Source organism: Clupea harengus, chromosome 12 (genome assembly GCF_900700415.2).
Source record: "Clupea harengus chromosome 12, Ch_v2.0.2, whole genome shotgun sequence".
Taxonomy (NCBI): domain Eukaryota; kingdom Metazoa; phylum Chordata; class Actinopteri; order Clupeiformes; family Clupeidae; genus Clupea; species Clupea harengus.
Window position 1 is genome coordinate 17715139 of NC_045163.1, and position 25351 is coordinate 17740489.

Here is a 25351-nt window from a genome sequence, read left to right on the forward strand (position 1 = left end):
GCAATTAGGACCAGAGCCCGTCTACAGACATTGAAATTCTCTGGTGGGACACCAGAGATAGGCAAGGTCAGCACTACCATATTTCAGATAGTAGACACCAGAATCTAGTCTCATATTATCCTTTAAAAATGTATTGATTGTAGTATTTTCCCAGCATAAAGCAACCTGTCATTGTAAAAGCCCCACCATATAATCTAATATCATGTTAGTGCTTCACAGGGTCTCCATGTTTCACTTCAGCATTTACTTGCTTGCATCTGAGATAGTCTCAGCTATGTGTCCCGGCCTAGTCTCAGCTATGTGTCCCGGCCTAGAAAAGGGCCAACTAATTCAGAAAATGGAAAGGAAACTCTCAATACAGAAAACATTGTTAACTCCTCTATGTGCAGAACAGCTGGCCGGGTAACCGCCAATTTGCCCTCTGACTGAGCTGCACCTCTGGAGGAACTTACTAAAGTAGAAGAAACAGAAAACAATAAATTAGAACAATTCTTTTTTTAATTTGATTGCCGTTGTTAACGCGCTAACCTATTGTTGCCAAAGGAAGACTACAGTAAATCATCAGGTCATCCAACCATTATTACTTTAATGATAGGCCTAGGACCAATGGTGCGAGAGGATGAGTCTGTGAAATAGTGAAATAATTAGTGACTAATTGTGCAACGTTGCATTATTGCCTTATTAGCCCTTTTGACATAACCATAGTTTTCTTAACTGAGCTAGCTGGCTAACATATAGGTCTAAGTGTACAATGTTAATTGAACATGATCAGTATTGCGGGATAGTGTGCGCATTCTGAGCAGAGGCAAGGGTCTGATTGAGTATAGTACAGGCATGTGTGTGTGTGTGTGTGTGTGTGTGTGTGTGTGTGTCGTGAATACCAATCGTGAATAAACAAACTAATGGGTGTGCAACTAATTTTATATTTTAGAGTTCTGTAAAAATGTAATAACATCACAAACTCAGCTTATCAATTTTTATCTTGAAATTTATTAACATTGTCTAGACCTTTCAGTAACAGCTCAAAAGCTGCCAAAATACATTACGATAAAAATAACATAAAGTCATAACATTGTACATTCACAACTAATTCCCCCTGAAATTTGAATAAGTCTGAAAAAGGTATCTGAATACATCCTGTTTTTAAAAAATCTTGCAAGTGCTCAATCATGATTAGACAATAAAAAGCAGACTCAGCTGGCCCTATTTGTTCCTCCTAGCCTAGCCTAAGGATTCAGTGTAGAAAAGTGATCCAGACATCCTGAGACAGACAAGTCTTCAGTCTTATTTGGTGCAGCTACACATGAGCACCCACGGGGAGGAGAGCACCCACGGGGGGGGGGGAGAACCCCCCCCCCACACACACACACACACTCTCTCTCTCTCTCTCTCTCTCTCTCTCTGATGCGTCCCTGTGTGCCAGTTGGACGTGTGTGGTGACCTGACACAAGGTGTGTGATGAATTGTGGTGGGATTAAACTTGCATACCCACACACACGCCAGACAGACATGGTGAGGGGTAAAACGACCTCACAACCGAACAGGTCAAAGGTCACCTCACAAACGAGCCCTTCTCACTGAGGCGTCCTGAAAATGTGTGGTAAGAAACTACCAGATGCGCACTCGGCATCCCTTCCAACTCAGAGAATGGCATTTACAATTCAGTTAATAAATATATTCATAACAAACGAACAAACATTATCTACCTGCCACAGCTCAGCATCCTAAACACGCTAACTAGCTAACACAACCAGGGAAATGGACACCAGAGGACATGACTCTAGCAGAGGGGAGGGAGGGAGTCAGGAAATGTAGGAGATGAAGAGAGAGGACTGGCTGCTACCTTCACAGCTCTCAGACCCGTCTCAACTAGGACATAATTTAAATATTAACACCCCCGTCACCCGTCCTACCTAGGAGATGATTTTAACACCACCCCCCCCCCCCCCCACACACAAGCATTCTGTGCTACATATCCTCTTCAGGATACATGAGAAAGAGGAAAGAAAAGAAACACAGAAATCTTCACCCCCCTTAACACACACACACACATACACACACTAAACACAGGCATCCCCGCAGTTGCTGAGATGTTAAACTCATTGCAGGGGTGGACCTAGCTGGTCACGGCCCATAGGGAGATTCCAAGAATAATGCCTTGGACACCAACTATCTCACGCACAGAGATGATGACATGTCATTCAGGAATCGCATTACAAGAAATAAAAATGGCAAAGTAACAAATAAAAATGTGTGCTGTGGTCATCTAGCTGATCAGACATTTCTCTTTAAAATACATTAAAATCACTCCTAGTGCATAACACTCACGGGGCAACCCTTGCAAGGTCTGCACAATGACAGGACTACAGGAGCTGGAACCAGCGCACACACACACGCACACACACACACGCACACACACACACACGCACACGCACACACAAACGCGCGTACACACAAACGCGCGCAAACACGCGCACGCACACACACACACCAATGCCAATGCCCAGCCTCTCCTCTTCAGTCTTTGTTGTCATGGTAGGACTCTTGCTCTTCGTCCCTCTTACTGCTCATGTGCTGCGCTCATTCCACGTACCTGCCCCGACTTCCTCAGCTGAGACAAACAGGCAGAGGACGCAAGGTTAGCACACGTTAGCGCCATTTTAACACACACACACACACAGGTTAGTAGTCTCTACACACAGGTTAGTCTCCACACACACACACACACACACACACAGGTTAGTACAGTCTCCACACACACACAGGTTAGTAGTCTCCACACACACACAGGTTAGTACAGTCTCCACAAACACATACAAACAGTTTGGTACAGTCTCCACACACACACACACACACACACACACACACACACACACACACACACACACACACACACACACACACACACACACACACACACACACACACACACACACACACACACACACACACACAGGTTAGTGCAATCGCCAAACACACTCAAAGAACAGTTAACAAAAGTTAGTACAGTCTCCACACACAGGTTAGCACAGTCACCACACAGACACGTTAGTATAGTCTCCACACACACAAGTTAGTACAGTCTCCACACACACACACACACACACACACAAGTTAGTACAGTCTCCACACACACAAGTTAGTACAGTCTCCACACACACACACACAAGTTAGTACAGTCTCCGCACACACACACACAAGTTAATACAGTCCACACACACACACACACACACACACACACAGTTTAACAAAGTATCCACACAAGCAGAGATCAGCATGATCTCCATACACACACAGATTAGAATAGTTTCCACATCTCATAAATTACCACAGTCTCCAACCATGTGTGTGCACACAAACATACATGCCCCAGAATCCCACTGAGGTCCAACATGAAATGGGAGATGAGTGAAGTCAAATAGTCAGAAAGAGTGAAGTGAGCAAACACAGGAGAGATTACAGAGTGAGTGAGTGAATAACTGCATGCAACACAGCAGAAAACGACACCCACACTGGAAAGAAAAGACTGTTGGATGAGAGGCAGTACACACACACACACACACACACACACACACACACACACACACACACACAAACTGAAAAGAGTAGACATGTGCATGAGGAGCAGTTGGGTGTCACACACACACACACACTGAAAAGAGTAGATGTGTGAAGGAGTCAGTTGAGTCCCTGTTGAGTGTGTGAGGGAGGTGAAAAACCGGAGCTGAAAGAAGGAGCATGCAGAGAAGGGGAGAGGGGCCGAGTGAGCACCTCTCAGACTTACTGCACCTGCCGGTGGTTGCCACAGGGGGGCGCTACTCCTCTGCTGATGCTGTCGTTCCACGTACAGAGCCCTGCTGTCGCATCTAAATCCACAAGACACACACACACACACACACACACACACACACACATACATATACATACTCAGGTCATGCTACAAGCTACAACTACATCCTGGCTAATGTCTAAGACTGCTACAGGGGGTGGAGTAGTCCATGTCTGACTCCCTCTACCTCCTCCAGCTCCCTCTGTGTCTCGTCCTCCATCCTCCTGATGTCGGCCATAGTGAGCCCATGCCAGTTGTCGATCCAGCAGAACAGCTGACGATGGAAGTTAGTGAAGATCCTCTTCTCTTGCTGAGGGGAAACAATATAAAAAAACACCATCAACACAAAATATAAAACACACACACACACACACAAAAACAATATAAAAAAACACCATCAACACAAAATATAAAACACACACACACACACACACACATAATCATCACGAATATATAACCCCCCCCCCCCCCCCCCCCCACACACACACACACACAAACACAAAACACCATCAACACAAAATATAAAACATGACTGCATCTTGACCAATCAGAGTGAAGTTCGGGCGACTGACCACCAATTTGATTGGATGTGAAATTCCATTGCGAGTGTAAAGAGAGTGGCTGATGTCAGTAGGCCTACTCAAGAGTAGACGACTCGGGTTCACAAACTAAAAGTTAAAAGGTTAAATGGCTAGTTTTCGATGAGAGTAGGATAGTCAGTGTTTTGCACCCCACTGTCGGCAAGAAGCTTTATTGTGGGCACCACATTTTTTAAATGGGAGGCCATCAAGGACCACAACGCCTCAAGGAGGTGGTCTGCATCATGCAAGTCGGCTCCAGAGAAAACAGAATCTGATTCAGATTCTAAGGGGAATGTATTTTGAAGCAAGGGAGGGAGAGAGGTATGTGTGTGAGATTGTGAGAGTTTGTTCCAACTTTGATGTTAAAATACTGTTAAAGTTCTGTTTCTGTGCATTTGAAGAGTGTGTGGTGCGAGGGCGAGAAAAGAAAATGTATAACCATAAGTGAATAAATATCAAATTCATATTTTTTATGAGAAAAGTGTATTCATTTCTTTTTAAGCAAGAAAATGTTTGTAGAAAAGTTAGTAACACACAAAAGTGTGATCAAATGGTGGCTGGTGAAAAATATGAGTACAGTGCACTGCTGTTTGGTTGTCACTATTTTGTTTTTGTGCATTTTAATTGTGTATGTGGATGGATGTGTGTGTGTGTGGGAGAGATAAATAAAAATGAATGACCATGAATCAGTGAAAAAATAATAAATGAATACCTTTTATGGTAAAAATGTGTATTAGTTGTTTTTTAAATAAAGACAAACATTACACAAAAGGTTAGTTACACACAAAAGTGCGATTACAAAATGGTGGCTGGGGGGGAAAAAAATTAGTCCGGTAGAATTTAGAAAAAGAGAATTTCCAACACTGACACACAAAAGAAAACATTCACATACAGAATAAACACACAATTCAAAACATACACAAGTAACATCAAAACACAATACAAAACATAGACCATGCAGCATGAAGTCACAACACACTCAATTTGTCATGTCTTGCTCGGGCTTTTACACCTGCCTGTTTCTCCCAAATCCAGCCAATTGACTACGAGAATTGACTGTTCACTTCATATATCGCAAGTTGCTGCTATGAGCTAGTCAATGCTATTCTCTTCATCTGTGAGAGGTCCTAATGTTTTAGCAAATTCGTGTGTGTGTGTGTGTGTGTGTGTGTGTGTGTGTGTGTGTGTGTGTGCGCATGTGCAAGCAAGAGAGGACGTTTTGTCAAACAGACAGCCTGTGTAGTTGTCATTACCTTATGGATGAAGTTCTCGATCTTGCTCTGAAGACCCCACCACTTGAACTTGACTGTGACCAGTTTGTAAGCACACATCCGTGGGCGCTCAGGCTTGGACTCGAGCTCTTCCTACACAAACACACACCACAAAGTCATCACACACACTGTGCCATCAGTATGCATATCAATGCGTGTTTGAGTGTGTGTGTCAAAATGTTATGTGTATGTAAGTGCCTGTGTGTATGAATTACACTTTTTGTGTGTGTGTGTGTATACATATATATATATATGTATACACACATATATATATGAGAGAGTGTGTATGTGTGCATGCATCCTTCAGGTGAATACAATCTGCTCACCTTCCATTCTGGGCCCAGGGGCCCTCTGCCTGTCTTTTTGGAGTGGAAGAGGGCTGGGTCCTCATGGGGCTTGTAGTCCTGCACACAGATCATCATAATCAACTATGTTGAAAAGGGCTATATGTAAGCCTATTGAACTAAATGATTTCCACTCCAAGCAGATATGGGGCAGTGTATTACTACGTTTGTACAGCCCTACCTCCTCTCCCTTCAAAGAAGTAAACAAAACATTTGGCCGAGGTGGGAGAGGCTGAAGGCTACATGGACCATGAAAACATTTATATACGATTGAAACCATTAGTGTCATCAACATCCATTGATACTTGTATGTTACATTAACTTAGTCGAGGCAAATAGACCTCTGTAGATCGTCATTTAAGCATTCAAGCTTCTAAACTAGTTGACAGTATAACAAAGTAGGGCTTGCTACTGAGCTTCATTGTTGATACTTACAACAGATAGCCATGTTAACCTGGGTCCCTTCGTTAATTCAATCCGATACACGTCTAAAATAGAGTATTTCTCCATTCATCCATTAACAAACACAATCCTGACAGCTTGGGCTTATGCCCGTGATGGCACCCTTCCTTTGCTTTGCTGTTTTTCACTACAGTGACTCGCTAGCGCCTCTTGAGGTACAAAGTGGTATTATAAGAGAGGATGGAGCGGATCTGGCTGGTTAGCATGCTAAGTTTAGCAGATATCCGGGCAAGACATTGCATAGGCGTTTTTGACATTTCATCAAAAAAGTGTTATTTCTTCACATTGTTGCCATTTCTAGTACATTTTTGAGCTTTTTAAACTTAAACTCTTACAAATTGCACCTTTAAACAAGCTTATAGTCCTGCACACAGACCGATAGCCGCTACTATTGAATAGAGATGGAGAGAGGGGTAACTGACTTAGCTAAATCTAAATCTAAATAATTAATGTTGCGCTGCTTGTACTCATCTACCTTGATGTTCTGATGTCTGTCTCGGTCTCAAATTTCCCCATATACCATAGACGCTAGAACAAACCTGTGTGTGTGTGTGTGTGTGTGTGTGTGTGTGTGTGTGTGTGTGTGTGTGTGTGTGTGTGTGTGTGTTTTCAACAGCCGGATGCCACTGACCACCCATTGACAGCCAACGCTTGTCAATCTCACGTCTCAAACCACGCTCACACACATACCACCAAAGTTAAGTAAAGTGAACACTCCCACAGACAAACACACCATGACTACCTTTAATCTGTCAAAGTGGAGTTCCTGGAACAGATGGCCAGAGGATTGACCCTGCTAAAGCACTGATCCAATTACACACACACACACACACACACACACAGGACACCTCAACGCTACAGTTTGACACATGACACTGAATCAAACCAGCATTTACAGACGTGAGATCAGAGACTTACAGCCTCCACACAGTCACCTACAGGTTACAACATAATCATCAGCATCACACACATACACACACACACACACACGATAGCACAACCATTAAAAAGTTTGTAATTTCTCAGGAAATATCACATATAACATAGAAAACTGACCAGGTTAGAAATAATCATTTCTGCTGACAGTAACAATTTTAACAGAGACTCTTCCCTTGGCCACAATGACAGATCTACAGACTTTTTGCAAACTAGTCATCTTGATGAGGTAATTTGTAGGATGCTCCCTCAAGAACCCCCCGTAAGTAAGTTTGGCTCAGCGAGCACGTTTTTGGACCACGCAGTCCAGCTGATCCTACTACAGCTCAACAGGGCTGAGATCCTATGACTGCGCTTACCAATCCATTACAGCCGGAATACCAGCTGACTGTGTCTTCACTAAAACAGGTATAGCATACTATATTCTGGAGCAGTGCTTTGGGTCATTGTTCTGCTGTACGATGACACTGCACCATTCACAGCGCACGCCATAGCATTGGAAAATAGAGCAACATACCTACTTGTTGAGGATTTTCCACTTTATCAGCACCAAAGCAATCCCAGGCAATCATATTTCCTCTACATGCTTGCCATCAAGCACTCCTACAGCATTTTTCCCAGAAATGTTCTTCTCCAAAGAACAACCAAACACCTCAAACATACATTTGTCTGTCCATAACCCGTTTTATCCAATCATACTCCACACAGTGTCTGTCCATAACCCGTTTTATCCAATCATACTCCATCCAGTGTCTGTCCATAACCCGTTTTATCCAATCATACTCCACACAGTGTCTGTCCATAACCCGTTTTATCCAATCATACTCCATCCAGTGTCTGTCCATAACCCGTTTTATCCAATCATACTCCACCCAGTGTCTGTCCATAACCCGTTTTATCCAATCATACTCCATCCAGTGTCTGTCCATAACCCGTTTTATCCAATCATACTCCACCCAGTGTCTGTCCATAACCCGTTTTATCCAATCATACTCCACCCAGTGTCTGTCCATAACCCGTTTTATCCAATCATACTCCACCCAGTGTCTGTCCATAACCCGTTTTATCCAATCATACTCCACCCAGTGTCTGTCCATAACCCGTTTTATCCAATCATACTCCATCCAGTTTTTGTGCCCATTTTAATCATTAGCTCAGACATAGCTTTTTCATGGAAACTCTGCCTAGAGGGCCAGAGTCGCTCTCTTACTGTTGAAGAGGAGACTGCCGTTTTGAGGATACTAATATCCTAGTGGTTCAGGAGGTAGGGGAGTCGTTCAGCAATCGGAAGGATGCTAGTTCGATCCAGACTCCTCCTCACCAAGTGTCAGAGTGTCCTTGTGCAAGACACTGAACCCCTAACCGCTCCCAATGGACAGGTTGGCACCTTAGATAGTAGCCTCCGCCATCGGTGTAAGAATGGGTAGATGTCTGAGGCATTCATCGGTAAAGCTCTTTGAGTGCTCTACGAGTAGAGAAGCGCTTTATAAATGCCGTTCATTTACCATTTACTTGAGGCGCTATGATGCATGCATGTTTTATCTGACACACGCAGTCAGCACAGACAAAAAACTTCTGCACTGTTGATGGTGCGATCCTCACACCTGTAAACTTCTGGTGTGTTACATCTTAAAGCTGAGATTAACCTCAGCTCTGAAACACACAAACACACTCACGGAAAGTAGAGGACAAGGTTACGTCTCAGTGCCTGTGGGCGTATGCAATTAATGACAAGTGATTCAATCAAGACTATGCCATTTACCCATCAAATGTGTTATATCAACAAAAACACTTTGCCACTGTAAAAGGGTACATGCAGGACACCCAGTCAGACTAATCCACCACCAGAGCATGCTGTGTTTGCCACCAGAGGTCATAGGTGAGAGGTGATAGGTGAGGAGGGGAGAGGTTAAAGGTGATAGGGTGGAGGTCATATACTAGAGGTGAGGGTTGTGAGATGAAGGGTGAGAGGGTAGAGGTCAGAGGGTAGAGGTCAGAGGTGAGACATCAGGGGAGATAGGTGAAGGTATAGAGGGTAGATGCTAGAGGTCATAGGGTAGAGGTCAGATGTGCGACATCAGGGGAGATAGGTGAAGGTAGAGAGGGTAGATGCTAGAGGTGATAGGGTAGATGTCAGGGAAGAGTGTTAGGGTAGACATAATGGGGTATTGGTGATCGGGTAGGGGGCAAAGGTGAGAGAAATGGTGTTGACTCACCGCAGCTTCTACTTGTGTTTTGTCTGCAATGTCAATGAGCACCACATCTACAGTCTTCCACGTCTCTGCGTCCAGCTGATGAATCTGTGTGTAGAGATCATAGACAATTACAAAAGCACTCACACAGTCTGTGTCCCTCTCCCTCTCTACACACACACACACACAGAAAACATGCATACACCAAAAGAACAGTTCTCATCACCATAAACACACAGGAAGACAGAGAGAAAGTCAAACAGACAGACAGATAGAAAGAGAGTGAGAGGATGAAAGAAAGATAGAGAGTGAGGTGTGGCTTGTTATCTACTGGAGTTGTTGTGTGTGTGTCTGTGTCTGTCACATGTAACGGAACAGAGAAACAGACAGAGAGAACACGCACACACACACACACACACACACACACACACACACACACACACACACACACACACACACACACACACACTTTTCTTACATTCTCTTGGCCTCCCATGTCAGGTTTGTGCCACGTTTCGATCTTTATCATGAAGTCATCCTTCATGTACTCATTCTAGCCGGATCAGAAAGAGAACAAACTGGGTTATATCACTATAAATCGTAGGGACAATGTCAATACATTACAATAAGCATCGGATCATGGGGACAATGTCAATACATTACAAAAAGTATCTGATCATGGGATCCTTTTTCCACAAAGGATGCACATCACCATCACTAGATGGTTTCCTCTCTGACTGGTCTCCCAACACAGGCAAACAGTTCCCCCTCACTGCAGGGTGGATCTGAATCTGACTAAGGGGGGCTTTAGACGGTGGATGAAAACAGCCAGAAATCACCCGCAAGCCTAATCTGGTAGTAGCAGTTGTTGCAGCATGGTTGTCATAGTCACCATGTAGACAACTGAGTTCTGAGCAGGTCACCCTTTATCAAAAATGAAAAGAAATGAGAAAATGCCTATGCATTGATTCACAATTCACTATTATTTTATTGCTACCTATTTCTAGCTGGTTTTTGTTAAGGTTAAAATCACTTTGACTGGATGATATGTGCAGCAAATCTGCAGCACAACAGAAATGTTGAGCTCTGCTGAACTCCGCGGTGGCACAGCTTGGCCCCAATACATGGACAGGAGCAGAAATTTGACATGCAATGGCTGTCGACCAGCGTCAACTACCGTCCGTCACCAGATCTAACTGGAAATGAATTGGCGTCAGTGATTTGTCATCCATCATCTAAATGCCCCTTAACCAACAACACTACTTTCTTCAGGGTTAATGTGGAGTATACAGGTACTTTTCCCCCCAGGTAAGCCTGAATTCATCTTTGATGAAACTTTTATGGATGTTTCAAAGCACACCACCACAGTATACATGTAGATGCATCACACATTACATTTAGCAGACGCTTTTATCCAAAGCGACTTACAAGGATGTATACACATTTTAATTTTTTTTTTTTTACATTTACACTGATGGCACACTGCACATCAGGAGCAAATAGGGGTTCAGTGTCTTGCTCACACATATACACATATGTACACACACACACATATATATACAGTATATATGTATAAAATATACACACACACACACAAAGCAGACATACTACTACACACACTTGCACAGTTATACTCACTGTGATTACTGCACATATGGAGAGCACGTGCCAAAAAGGAAAAAAAAAAAAGAAAGGAAAAAAAAAAAAGAAAGAAAAAAAAACTCATTAGTTTGTCTGCCAAGTTTCCCACCATTCAAATACAGTGATGTCTGTGTGTCTGTGTGTGTGTGTCTGTGTGTGTGTGTGTGTGTATCTGTGTGTGTGTGTATCTGTGTGTGTGTGTGTGTGTGTGTGTGTGTGTGTGTGTGCTCACTGGTTCGGCAGAAGGGATAGGCATTCCAAGCTTTCTCGTGGAACACCAAGGCTCCTTCAGGTGCAATCATCTTCACAAACCCTGGGACTTTACTGGACACACAAACACACACACATATTAAGCATCAAAACAACCCCTGTCAAGAATGTTAGCTGTACAGTCTTTCTTTTAATCAATGATTTTGAATTATTTGAATATATACATGTGTACGTGTACCTCTACAAGTGTGTGTGTGTGTGTGTGTGTGTGTGTGTCTGTGTGTATGCATACTGGACATACTCTACATTTACATTTACATTTAGTCATTTAGCAGACGCTTTTATCCAAAGCGACTTACATATGTGCGACTTACAATGTATACACATTTTTACATTTACACTGATGGCACACTGCACATCAGGAGCAATTAGGGGTTCAGTGCCTTGCTCAAGGACACTTCGACAGGGAATCGAACTAGCAACCTTCTGATTACTAAACGACTTCTTTACCTCCTGTACCACTGCCGCTACACTCTTCTCAAATTAGTTGTTGAGTGTGTAGCTCTTAAAGTGGAGTACCTGTACTTGCATGTCGGCTGTCCTTATACCTTGTAGTGTGTTAGTCATTGTGGTAGCAGACCTTATTTGTACTGAGTCATATGTGTGTGTGTGTGTGTGTGTGTGTGTGTGTGTGTGTGAACCTCTTGAGATGGCCGATATAGTGTGTATTGGGCATTTTCTCCGTAGGGTCCATTATTTATGTGTGTGTGTACCTTTTGAGGTGGTAGATCTTGTGCGTGTATTGTCCTTTCTCTCCCTCTTTCTCGTAGGGTTCGTTGGTCAGCACCTCGATGCCCTCTCCTCCTCCCGTTTCATTCTTACTGGCTTCTGCCACAGAATACAGTTGGCCCACCTGGTACTGCAACCACACACACACACAAATAGGCATTAAAAAGGAGGGTTGTGTGTAAAGGAATTTTATACAACACACACACACACACACACACACACACACACATACACACACACACACACACACACACACACACACACACACACACACACACACATCAACACATAGGGGTATTCACACACACACTAATTCCAAACAAACCAAACACTCACACAAATCTTCCACAGTCATAGTCAACACACTAATAGGAATAAACATCATCAACAACAACAACAACAAGTGTAACAAACACAAAGTTACAATCACACACACAGCCATGCTTCACACACTGCAGACAATTACGCTCAAACTCATCATACACGACACACACAAGACAAAACACAACACATCAATCACACACATCACACATGAAACATAGAAACTGTCTGACTCTTACCTCTTCCACAGAGCATGGCACTACCACACGGCTGAGGAGAGAGAAGAGAGAGAGCAGGAAAAGGGGAGGGGAGGCACAGAGACATTACAGTATCTCTTTATGACCACAGAAGAAAATGTGGATATAGCTTTTGCCTCTCTTATTAGCATGGTGAGTTATTGAAAAATATGTCACGCACACTGCATGCTACAACTACCTGACCATCACAGATATCTGAGCACCATGGACACCTGAGCACCATAGACACTGCGCCCTGCAACCACCTGAGCACCATAGACACCTGCGCCCTGCAGCCACCGTGCCCTGCAGCCACCTGAGCGTGCAGCCACCTGAGCACTGCAGCCACCTGAGCACTGCAGCCACCTGAGCACTGCAGACACCTGAGCACTGCAGACACCTGAGCACTGCAGACACCGGAGCACCATAGACACCGGAGCACCATAGACACCGGAGCACCATAGACACCGGAGCACCATAGACACCTGCCCCCAGGAGCCACCTGTACATCACAGACACCTGAGCAGCATAGACACCTGCGCATCAGGGACACCTGCGCCCTACAACCACCTGAGCACCACAGTACTTGGTTATGTTGATCACCTGAGCAGTGCAGTCACCAGTCACCTCTGCACCACTGTCACCTGTGAATCACATTTTTCTTTTGTAGGCTTCTTCAGATGGGCTCACTTTCAGTGGGCTTGTCAAACCAGCCCATTACACATGCAGCCACAATAGACTGAGACGGAGACTGGAGGGCTGACTGAGACCACACACACACACACAGTCAGCGTACAGAGGCAGCTGTGTCCTGTGTGGCTTCCCCCTGACATTATAGACTTTAGAGAAACTGACTGAATCAATGGGTTGAGTCTTCTGGGAAGTGTTGAGTATGACATAACTCTGAACTAAGACCTGTGGAGAGCATGATGGACCTGCTTTATGACCTCCTTAAGGCAGTGTGAGAGAGAGAAGGGACAGGATGACTCGACAGGGTAATCTCACATTCACGCACAGGAGCGCCAGGGCTAATTTCAATGGCCAGTCAGAGCTGAGAGAATCATCTATGTGGTTGTTGCACAGGTAGTTAAAGTGCGAACAGCTCCTCGGGTCGGCATGTCGTGCACTGATGTCTAAAAGACTCAGGTGACAGCAGCATAATTCAAGTCAGCAATAACAGCAGGTTATAATATAACGGTAAGGGATCGACTACATCGAAGTCAAGCCATCGTGGCGCTTGATTCGTGTGAGGCCGAGGTAAGCCGCGGACGAGAGCGACCTTACTGAGCACTGCCCGGCTAAATATAACCACCAGCTAACGGGAGCGGAGTGCGCATAATTAGCTTAACCGTTTATCATGGTTAACATCACTCACAAACTCCTGCTCCCAACGTTACAGGTTGTTCCCTGCGTGCTTATAATGTTGATGTTCCCATTATTCACCTACTGGCCTACCTCTGTTGCGAGAGTTTAAGACTAGCGATGTATAGAGAGTGATTTAATTTAACTAACGTTAGATACACACACCGGTAATTTAACGTTGACATAATTTCCATACGGACATAAACCGTAGTTTCTTAGAAGACACCTAACACCTATTGACCTGGATTAAGCTGAAGACCTGACCCGAAACTATGGTGCACCGTTATCTATAATAGGTCCCTCTGACAACTACGACCTATTAAAGATTAGAATAACGGTTCACAAATGTGTGGCATTTCTAAATTCATTATTCACTTGCAGAGATTTAATCAGGTAAGACTGTTATCCAAGCTAGGTAGCTGGTTCTCAGATATAATGCAGATCACTGATAACGTCGCACAACGCCAACATTCCGATATAGTCTGATAGCTCGATGCCTGACATTATGTGAAGAATCGCTGCAAAATCAGGTCTCAATCAATGCTACTGTCTGCATCTATTCGACAGATGGAGTTGCGTTAATCTTGCTCACACAGAAGCAGAAGCTTAGCCATTCAGATATACATTACGACTGAGACCGCTGAGGTTAGCTGTAGCTTGGGTCGTTGTATAGTATTCCAATGAACCAGCGGCAGTGTTAGCCGCTAAGCTAACTAGCAGTGGCCTGACAAGCCGGTATCTCTTGCCCTGCATATCAACCGATTGCAGAGTGCTCGTCTAACACATGAGCCAAAGCAGACTCAAATTGCCCTTATGTCCTTCATGTCTCATGTCACAGATTCATAATTAATCAACCAGTTCTAACAGCTAAGAGAAATAATATTTGGACTACTTGAACTTACTATTCCTTGATGTGCACCATCTTCTCCTCGCCTGGCTGCGGCTGCGCGCAGATTCCGACGTCATGCCAATTATCAACAACAGACCGCTTCCGCCCACCATGCCCCGTGATTGGCTTATCAGATCTATACGTCACTCGATCTCAACTCGCAGTTTTCAGGGATTCCCTCGAACAATTACAGTTCTTGGTCATTTGATTTTTGGAGATGGTGACAGAGGATGATGATGAGTTAAGCCTATATAGCGGTTCAACGTTTTAAATCGATAAAACAGTGTGTATTCTTGTGAAAGTCTATTACAAATCTGAATGTATTTCGATGTATTGGCTATTTAAAAAACATTCAGGAAGTCATTAATGATTATGGGACGATCTTCATAACAAATCCCAGTGATGTGACTAATCTAGAAAAGGGCTTCTCATACACTGAAAACAAGAGCCAAAGCAAAGGAATTCATTTATGGAGATAATTTTATTAGGAATTTACAGTGATATGTCTTTTTGGGAGACCACACTTGTAACGTTTGTTTGGTAAAAAGACAGTGCTGAACAGTAGGACCCATTCTCAGGTCCAGAAACAGTCTACACTGAGGTCAGATCGAGTACCTTTTCACCACTTCAAAAAATATCCAAAGGCTTCATCTTTCGGTCTGTGCATGGCTTGCTTCATTAACTTATAAAAATGTATAACACTGATTGCAAAAACAGTGGATTTAATTTACAAAACAGTAATAACAATTACAATCTAATAATAACAACAATAAAAAGTCATTATATTAAAAAAACAAACAAACAAAAAACAGAGTCAGCGGGTGTCACTCCTGTCTGGCATAATCCTTCCCCCTGCACACCTGGCCATGTAGCGGATCTGTTCCGGATATGAGCCTTATCTGGGGTCCGTTTTGGGATTATCTGATAGCTCTCTCCAACTGCCTGTGCTGCTGTGTGTTATAGCTGCAGAGGGCCACAGGGGGGGTGCTCTCACTGGTCCAACACCACCAAGCGATGGCTGCCTCAGCACTTTGAGGAGGGGAAGAATCGCCCTGGCGACAAGAACTTGTATCCGTTCCCAGAAGACAGTCTGGTGGGTTGAGGGGCGGGGCTACCACTGGAAGGTGTGTCTTTCTGAGGGTGGAGCTTGCCATTGGTGGAGGAGGAGTTTTTGGTGTCCTGTTGTGTCTGATTGGCTGGTTTGTGTCTGGGGGAGAGGTGTAGCAGTCCCAGAACGTCCCTCTGAACGGGGCTCATCTTGGACCGTCCTCTAAGTGCGCGGACAGGGCCCCCTATTGGCGGCTGTGAAGCGCTGACCCAAAACGTCTTCAGGTTGTGGATGGCCTGAACCTTCTCATCGATGGCTGCCAATCTGAGGCGGTCCAGGGGGACGTCGCCTGGGCTGGAGCGGGAGGAGCCTGAGGAGTAAGAGAGGGCGGGGGAAGGGGCTGAGCCTCCAGGAGACTGATGCCCTGAACTGGGAGAGACATTGCTAGGGGAACTGGAGATGTGTCCACTATAAGGGGAACTGGGGTATTTCAGCCTGAAGTTAGGGGAGGGAGAGGCCTGGCTGTCTTTGAGGGAGGTGTCTGAGGTGGCGGGGCTGTTGTAGCCTGAGCTGGCTTTCTGCAGGGACGAGGTGCGGGAGGGTGGTTTGGGTCTGGGGTTCTGGTTTGGGGAGGGCGCGGACTGGCTCCCCCTGCTGGTGGGCCGGCTGAAAGCGCTGGTCTCCGACGAGCGGAACCCCGACATTGCAGCCGGCACGGGAGTGTCTGGAGTGCCCCCTGCTGTCCTCTGCAGCGTCTCCACTGCGATCAGGTGGCTCTGGGTCTCTTCTAGAATCTTTTGTGCGAGCTCCTGCGGGTCAAGAGGTGGCGGTCGCTCCTCCTGCGAGCGCACGGTGCTGTCCGTCTCCGTGCTGGATTGGTCCGACTCGCCCGTGTCCGAGCTGCCCGGCTTCTTGGGGCTTGGGGGGGCTTTAACGGGGGACGTGGGGGTGCTGACGCTGCCTCTTGACGACACGCCAGCTCCAAGAGCGCGGCCACCCCTACCCCCACCCCCTCCTATTCCCCCGCCGCGTGCGGCCCGGTGCCCGGCAGGCCGAGGCAGGGTGCCGCGCTGCGCCAACGCCAGTGGCTCGCTGCTGATGATGCTGAAGCCCTCGTACTCCTCCTGGGGGACTGTCGCCGTGGGAGATGAGCGGCTGCGCGGGATACCCGCCTGACGGGAGAGGCCATCTGGTCGCGAGAGGAAGCTCAGGGAGGACGCCACTGAACTGAGGCTGTACAGAGAGATGGCATCAGATGCCAGGCTGTCCGGGCAGCCCGAGGAGAAGGGCAGCGGCGGGCACACGGATTGAGACGACGCCAGGGACTCCAGAGAAGACGAGCTGTCCAGACTCAAGCGCTTAGGAAGCTCTGTGGAGTCTACAGAAGGAGGAGAGGAGAGGGGAGAGGAGATGAGAAGGGGGGGGGATGGAGGAGGAGGAGAGAGAGAGGGGGATGAGAAGAGAGGACAGAAAGGGAGGAAGAGAGGAAAGAAGAGAAAGCGAGGAGAGGAGTACATAAGCGAGGGGGGAGAGGATGGAGTAAGCAGGGCAGTAGAGAGAGGACAGAAGAGAAAAGTGAATTAGTACAAGTTACTATATTCCCTTTTCAGGAAATATTTATGGATAAATATTTATAGATTTGTGCATGGATTCAAGAACAACATGGGGATGGATTGTTTTTTTTAATTAACAGCACCTTAATGCACATTAATGGATACTACCTGGCTTCTAGGAAAATGAAGATGTAAGGACTGTCTGTGTGTGTGTGTGTGTGCGTGTGTGTGTGTGTGTGTGTGTGTGTGTGTGTGTGGTTGTGCGGTGTGTGAAATACATACAGTGCATGTGGAAAGGTTTTACACCCTTTCAAGTTGTCCACATTTTGTTTTGTTTCAGACTCATCTAAAAGTGGATTGAATTCATTCTTTTCTCATCAATCTACACACAATACCCCATTATGACAAGAATTTTTTTTTAAATATATTTTGAAGATTTATTAAAAATAAAAGACTGAAATGACTCATTTACATAACTATTCAGACCCTTCACTTATTACTTGGTTAAAGCCCCTTTGGCAGCAATGCCAGCCTCAGGTCTTCTTGGGAATCATCTTACATGATCTCCCATCCTCCTTGGCAGAATCGTTCAAGCTCAACCATCTTAGATGGGCTTCAGGTCTCTCTAGTGATGCTCTATTGGGTTCAGGTCCAGACTGATGCTACTGTGCTCTTGGGCATCTGCAATGCTGCAATGCTTCCCCAGATCTGTGTCTTGACAAAATCCTGTCTCGCAGGTCTACGGACAATTCTCTCAATTCTCTCTGGCTTGGTTTTCACTCTGGCGTAAACCAACTGTTAGACCTTATACATACAGGCTTGTGTCTTTCCTAATTATGTCCAATGAATTCAAATAGGTACAGGTGGACTCCAGGTTGAAGAAGCATCTCAAGGACCATTGATAGAAGTAGGATGCAACAGAGCCCAATTGCAAGTGTCAAAGGGGTCCGAGTACTTGTGTAAATGTGATACCAGTGGGGAAAATAAGTATTTGAACCCCTGCCGATTTCGCAAGTTTGGCCACTTGCAAAGAAATGTGTGATCTATAATTGTAATGGTAGGTGTATTTTAACAGTGAGAAATAGAATATCAACAAACAAATCCAGAAAACTGCATTTTATAACATTTATGACTTTATTTGTATTTGATGCAGAAAATAAGTATTTAAACCCCCAAGCAAACAGCAAGAATTCTGGCTCCCAATGACCAGTTATGTGCCCAAGAAGCACACAGATTAGTCCTCATTAGGCCTAACAAGGTACACCTGATCTCAACTGGTGACGTGTATAAAAGAAACCTGTCCAAAGAATCATACTTCACACCTTCAACCTCACCACCATGGGCAAGACCAAAGAGTTGACCAAGGACGTCAGAGATAAGATTGTAGACCTGCACATGGCTGGAATGGGTTACAAAACCATCGGCAAGCAGCTTGGTGAGAAGCAGACAACTATTGGTGCAATTATTCGTTAATGGAAGCAACACCAAACAACTGTCAATCACTATAGGTCTGGGGCTCCATGCAAGATATCCCCTCGTGCGGTATCGGTGATCATCCGAAAGGTGCAGAATAACCCCAGAACTACACAGGGGGAGCTTGTGAATGATCTCAAGGCAGCTGGGACCACAGTCACCAAGAAAACCATTGGCAACACACTACGCCGTAATGGTTTGAAGTACTGCAGCACTCGCAAGGTCCCCCTGCTCAAGGAAGCACATGTACAGGGCCGTCTGAAGTTTGCCAATGAACACTTAAATGATTCTAAGGAGGATTGGGAGACAGGATGTGGTCAGATGAGACCAAAATCAAGCTCTTTGGCATCAACTCGACTTGCCGCGTTTGGAGGGGGAAGAATGCTGAATATGACACCATCCCCACCGTCAAGCATGGAGGTGGAAACATTATGCTTTGGGGCTGTTTCTCTGCCAAGGGTACAGGACGACTCGACTGCATCGAGGGGACTATGGATGGGGCCATGTAACGTGGAATATTGGGCTTGAACCTCATTCCCTCATTCCCTCCCATTGAAAATGCAACCTTAAGGATTTGGAGAGGATCTGCAAAGAGGAGTGGACCAAAATCCCTCCTGAGATGTGTGTAAACCTGGCGACCAACTACAAGAAAAGTCTGACGCCTGTGCTTGCCAACAAGGGTTATTCCACCAAGTACTAAGTCATGTTTTGCTAGGGGTTCAAATACTTATTTTCTGCATCAAATGCAAATTAAGTCATAAATGTTATAAAATGCAGTTTTCTGGATTTTTTTGTTGATATTCTGTTTCTCACTGTTAAAATACACCTACTATTACAATTATAGATCACACATTTCTTTGCAAGTGGTCAAACTTGCGAAATCGGCAGGGGTTCAAATACTTATTTTCCCCACTGTATTTCAATCCTTTATTTTAAACAAATTAACAAAACACTTCATCATAGTGAAGTATTGTGTGTATATTGATGAGAAATAAATGACTTGAGACTGAGTCTGAAACATAACAAAATGTGGAAAAAGGGTCTGAAAACTTTCCGTAAGCACTGTGTGTGCGTGGGTGAATTTTCACCTAACAGTCTGTGTGTGAGTGCGTGGTGCGAGAGAGTTTGTGTGTCTATATATATATATATATATACTAAATGTATGTATACAAATTTGTGTGTGTGTGTTTTACCGAACAAGGCAAGTAGTGCCTGCAGTGCGAAGTGCAAGATGCGGCGACTGGCCTGCTTCCCTGTCTTTAACACCACTTCCTCCTGCCCAACCTCACACAGGTCAAAGCCTACACACACACACACACACACACACACACACACACACACACACACAAACAGACACCACACACACACACACACACACACACACACACACACAAAGAGAGACAGAGAGAGAGAGAGGGAGAATTAGCGAGAGAGAGGGAGAGAAATACATCTCACCCCCACAGAACACAGGTTCAGATTTAGTATGTATTCTATATGCTATTATACCATAACCAAAACAAACCATAACACTGTACCAGAACAATAAAATACAGCAGTTCATGCATCCTGGTATTCATGTGTTTCACAATGTGGTATATGTGTGTGTGTTACTCTTGGTTTGTGTATGTGTGTGTTACGGGGGTCCTCCTGGTGTGTGTATGTGTGTGTGTTTGGGTTCCTCCTGATGTGTGTCTTTGTGTGTTAGGGAGGGTTCCTCTCGGTGTGTCTGTTAGAGGGCTTCCTCCTAGTGTGTGTATGTGTGTGTTACAGGAATTTCTTTCAGTGTGTGTTTATGTGCGTTAGGGGTTTCCTCCTGGTGTGTGTTAGGGAGGGTTCCTCTTGGTGTGTGTATGTGCATGTGTTTAGGTTCCTCCAAGTGCTTGTGTATGTATGGTAAAGAGGTTCCTCCAAGTGTGTGTGTATATGTGCTGGGGATTCCTCCTGGTGTGTGTGTGTGTGTGTGTGTGTGTGTATCAGGGGTTCCTCCTCACCCAGGGCGGCCAGGAACTCGTGGCAGCCAGGGAGCCTCCAGAGCAGGACACTGATGGACGTCTGGATGGGAGAGAGGGGGAAGTCCTGCTCCCTCTCCACACTCTGCAGCTGCACCAGCACCTGATGGAGCTACACACAGCAGAGGCACTGTCACACAGACACACAGACACACACACAAATAGACAGACACACATGCTGCTATACCGTACATGCATGCACACATACAAACACACACACATACAGAAGCACACACACACACACACACAGACAAATACACAAAGACAATCACACTCTCACACTCAAATACAACCAGAGGCTAGATTGAGCAACACACAGGAAACTAAACAAGCTGTACACAAACACACACACACACACACACACACACACACACACACACACACACACACACACCATAAAGCCTCATACATGCATGTGTGTTTCACAAGGTTAGCAGTTAGCAGACTTACCATGACCACCACAGTCTTAGCAGCCTTTAGTGAGTAGTATGGAGAATAGAGAGGAGAGGAGAGGAGAGGGGAGCACAGGGGAGGAGTGGGAGGGAGGGAGGAGAGCACAGGGAAGGAGAGGAGAGGAGAGGGAGGTAAAGAGAGCACAGGGGAGGAGAGGAGAGGAGAGGGGAGGAGAGGAGAGCACAGCGGAAGAGTGGGAGGGAGGGAGGACAGCACAGGGGAGGAGAGGACGGCACAGGGGAGGAGAGTGAGGGGAGAGGGAGGGAGGAAAGCACAGGGCAGGGGAGGGGTTAGTTGTAGTGGAATCCTATGGCGTCAGTTTAGTGCCAAAACTCACACATGCGAGGAAACGTCTATTCGAGTGAATTTCAGGTTTTCGCAAGCGTGAATTTCTTCTGCGCACTCAATTTTAGCAGCCGCGAGAGGAAATTCAACAACTGCGAGCGCAGAAACTGACATACTCTCTCGCGAAAACTTTATCTGCTCGCTCGAAAGTATGACTTTTGGCAGTGTGTGGGCGGTTTTGGCAGTGTGTGGGCGGGAACCAAAGGAAGACGGGCTCTTTTCTGATTGGTCTTGCTTTGACAGCAGGAGAGTCATATTCACGACAACCGTTTACCAAACTCCGTTAAGTAGCGACATATGTCTTTGTATGGTGAAGACTGATATTTAATGACGAACCGAAGTAACGGTACCCATTAAACACGTTTTGAATAAATACTAGTGGTGATTGTAGCATTTGACCCACGATCACTTTATTTATTCCTGGAAAAAGAGTCAGTTCTCGTGACATAGTCGCTGCTTTAGATTCCTGCGCTAGCAAGAAGCCTTTGCTTGCTAACTGTTGAAGCAAGCTCTTGCTGCTGAGTTTTCAAAGTTGACTTCAATGTTTAAGTTTTCGCGAGAGCGTATGATAAATTCGAGCGAGCAGACCAAGTTTTCGCGAGAGAGTATGTCAGTTTCTGCGCTCGCAGTTGTTGAATTTCCTCTCGCGGCTGCTAAAATTGAGTGCGCAGAAGAAATTCACGCTTGCGAAAACCTGAAATTCACTCGAATAGACGTTTCCTCGCATGTGTGAGTTTTGGCACTAAACTGACGCCATAGAATCCTCTCTACACTTAAACAACATGCTTCAAGCTCAATGAGTCCCCCACATGCAGTGCCATAGTGCCATAGTGTTAGAGTGTTTGGGGTAGTATGTACACAAGAGAGGCAGCAATTCCACACCATCACTTTTGAATGGCAAAATGTTTTTTAACATCACAGAATATTAGTAGATATGGCCCTGTGTGTGTGTGTGTGTGTGTGTGTGTTTGTGTGTGTGTGAGAGAGAGAGAGACAGTGTGAGAGAGTGATAAGGAGGGCGAGAGAGAGATAGAGATACAGAGAGAGAGCGATAGAGAGAGAAAGAAAGAAAGCTTCATACCCTGCTGATGAGCTGTTCTCCTGCTTCTGAGATGGTGATGAGTTTGCAGAGGGCCTGAAGTGCAGGATGGGGCAGACCTTGACAGACACACACACACACATTTACATTTACATTTAAGTGACATTTACATTTAGTCATTTAGCAGATGCTTTTGTCCAAAGCGACATAAAAGTGAGGTAAAAATAGAAGATCAATAGAAAAATAAATATTGAAAGCAATGGAAACATTTTTCATTTCCTATGGAGTTTGTGTAAGAGTCAGGAAGGGGAGAGGAGAGCTTTTTCACACACTAGCGATGTCAACTGTGTGTACGTATGTTGGTAAATGTATGTGGTGTGTGTGTATGTGTTTGAACATGTACGGATATAAATATAGGCCCTTGTTGCTTGAGTAAGTGTGTGTGTGTGTGTGTGTGTGTGTAGTACCCAGTAGTGACTGCAGTGTGGCACTGCACTGTTGCAGCCTCTCTCCTGGGTCGGCAGTGGGGAAGAAAACTGCGGCAGGAAGTCCGGTTCCGGGCAGGTCCAGGCGGAACCCCACGGCCATTAGCAGGTTCTGCCAGCCTGGAACCCCACCCACTTTGTTCTCCACGCTCTGCTGGGATGTGTACATGGAGTTCCGCTGGCTGTTTTGGATCCGCTGCAGAGATTTCTCCACCTGAGGGGTAGAACACGAATCTTCTGAGCTTAACTACCAACTGAACTCATGGATGATCTCTGCGCCGAAGACCGGATCTCTCTACAGCATGACAGAACACTTTGCACGTGTACAGAACACACTAAAGAATGACAGCAGTCTGTACAGAAACACGGAACACACATGAGAACTTCAGAGCATTTCAGAAGCACACACCAAATGATCTTAAGCTGATCTTAAAAGATGTGAAACTGTATTAGGCAAACAAACACGTGCAGACACAAATACACACATGTGTACATGTGCATACAAACACACGCACACCCACACACACATATACACAAACACACAAACACCCCCACACATACACACAGACAGCTGTAGTCTCACCAGGTGCAGTAACACCCTAAGAGCGTCGCGGGCCTTGTCTGGGTATTGCAGGATCTCTGCTAGGGCTTGACCAATGAGAGAGGAGGCACTGTTCAATTTCACGTCACTGCCAATCAGCATGAAGCCTGGAAACACATGAGGTCTCATTAAAAAACACAAACACACACATAAACACACACTTGCTCTTTCTCTCTTTCTCTCAATCGCTCACACAAACACGGAAGGAGAGGGGAGGAAAGAAATGGACTGATAATAGACAAAAGGAGAGGGGTGGACAGATGGAGTGACAGAATGAAAGAGGGATAGAGAGGTGTGTGGCATACTTGCCAGGTTGGAAGTGTGTGAGAACAGTGAGAGAGTGAAAATGTGAGAGTGTGCAGGAGTGAGAGATTCTGATGGGGTGATTGTGAGTGGCGTGTGTGCCTGTCTCTGTAGCTGTGGGTGCACATTGATGGAGGGATAGAGGCATAGTGACGGATGAGTGTAAAGCATACCTGCCCAGTTGCGGGGGTGGTGGAACAGTTATGGAGTGATAGAGTGATAGTGGTCGATGAGTGTGTAGTGTATCCTGCCAGCTGGAGGGGTGAGAGAACCCCTCAGGGGTGAGGGAATGGGGTGATTGTCAAAGAATGAGAGAGTGATAGTGATAGTGGTGGATGAGTGTGGAGGGTCCCTGCCGAGATGGAGGGGTAGGATATCTGTGACAGAGTGATAATGACAGAATGAGAGAGGGATGGAGTGATTGAGATGGAGGAGTACCTGCCCAGTTGGAGGGGTGGGAGAACTGCTTGCTGCTCTGGACGCTCCTCATGGCGTCCACTAGGGCGGCGCTGGCTCTGGCTCCGGCCAGCAGTGACGAGTAGAAGGTGTGTGTGAAGAGCTTGGAGGCAGCCACAGGCACCGGCCACAGTGACACACACACACACTGAGCCCCCGCAGCGAGAAACGCTCGAGTCAGACCCACCATGCCGTCCGATGTCACCTTACTGACCGACTCCTGATATGAGCTGTACACAAACACACACGCGCGGTCAGTACACACACAAACACACACAGACACACTCACACACAATTACACACATACCCACAGTAAACATTCACACATAAACACACTCCCACACAGTCAGTACACCCAAACACACTCACAAACACAGACTCACTCACTCACACACTCATATATGTATATACAAACTCATTAATACATTCATACACAGTCAGTACACACAAACTCACATACACACACACACACACTTGCTCACACACAGACTCATCCACAGTAAGTACATGCAAACATGAACAC

General features: G+C 45.6%; 2 protein-coding genes across 9 annotated transcripts in view; both read right to left on the reverse strand.

Moving 5' to 3' along the window:
• Window positions 1-970: 970 nt before the first annotated feature.
• Window positions 971-15158, reverse strand: pitpnb (phosphatidylinositol transfer protein, beta). Of its 5 annotated transcripts, none has more exons than XM_031578057.1 (12): window positions 15077-15158; window positions 12816-12846; window positions 12240-12385; window positions 11489-11580; window positions 11254-11261; window positions 10094-10168; window positions 9640-9723; window positions 6008-6085; window positions 5664-5774; window positions 4017-4139; window positions 3794-3866; window positions 971-2611 (listed from the first exon to the last, which is right to left on the reverse strand). In XM_031578057.1, the coding sequence occupies exons 1-11, from the start codon at window positions 15094-15096 to the stop codon at window positions 3816-3818; spliced, it is 819 nt and encodes a 272-aa protein (XP_031433917.1). In that variant the 5' UTR covers window positions 15097-15158; the 3' UTR covers window positions 971-2611; window positions 3794-3815. The 5 variants fall into 5 exon arrangements, with proteins under 5 accessions (XP_031433917.1, XP_031433919.1, XP_012685735.1 ...); XM_031578059.1 differs by having other exon boundaries at window positions 3790-3866; XM_012830281.2 differs by having other exon boundaries at window positions 3785-3866.
• Window positions 15159-15755: 597 nt separating this feature from the next.
• LOC105902629 (tetratricopeptide repeat protein 28-like) overlaps window positions 15756-25351 on the reverse strand; it is a 49662-nt gene continuing 40066 nt past the window's right edge. For 2 of the 4 annotated variants that reach the window (XM_031578042.2, XM_031578044.2), the window contains exons 18-25: window positions 24811-25058; window positions 24052-24176; window positions 23451-23682; window positions 23026-23102; window positions 21597-21620; window positions 21129-21258; window positions 20331-20438; window positions 15756-17489 (exon numbers count right to left, since the gene is read on the reverse strand). In XM_031578042.2, the coding sequence (XP_031433902.1) occupies window positions 16087-17489; window positions 20331-20438; window positions 21129-21258; window positions 21597-21620; window positions 23026-23102; window positions 23451-23682; window positions 24052-24176; window positions 24811-25058 (2347 nt within the window). In that variant the 3' untranslated portion in view covers window positions 15756-16086. The remainder of the gene's footprint in view (window positions 17490-20330; window positions 20439-21128; window positions 21259-21596; window positions 21621-23025; window positions 23103-23450; window positions 23683-24051; window positions 24177-24810; window positions 25059-25351) is intronic. The other 2 variants (XM_042709340.1, XM_031578043.2) reach the window with 1 other exon arrangement.

Bases quoted from the DNA above. Each gene is read 5' to 3' on its own strand.
- pitpnb (XM_031578061.1), bottom strand. From the start codon at position 15,096: ATGGTGCACATCAAGGAATA. The intron at 12,386-12,815 runs GTAAGAGTCAGA...GTGTGGTTGCAG, and splicing joins TGCCATGCTCTGTGGAAGAG to TACCAGGTGGGCCAACTGTA. The intron at 9,724-10,093 runs GTAAGAAAAGTG...CTCTACACACAG, and splicing joins ACATGGGAGGCCAAGAGAAT to ATTCATCAGCTGGACGCAGA.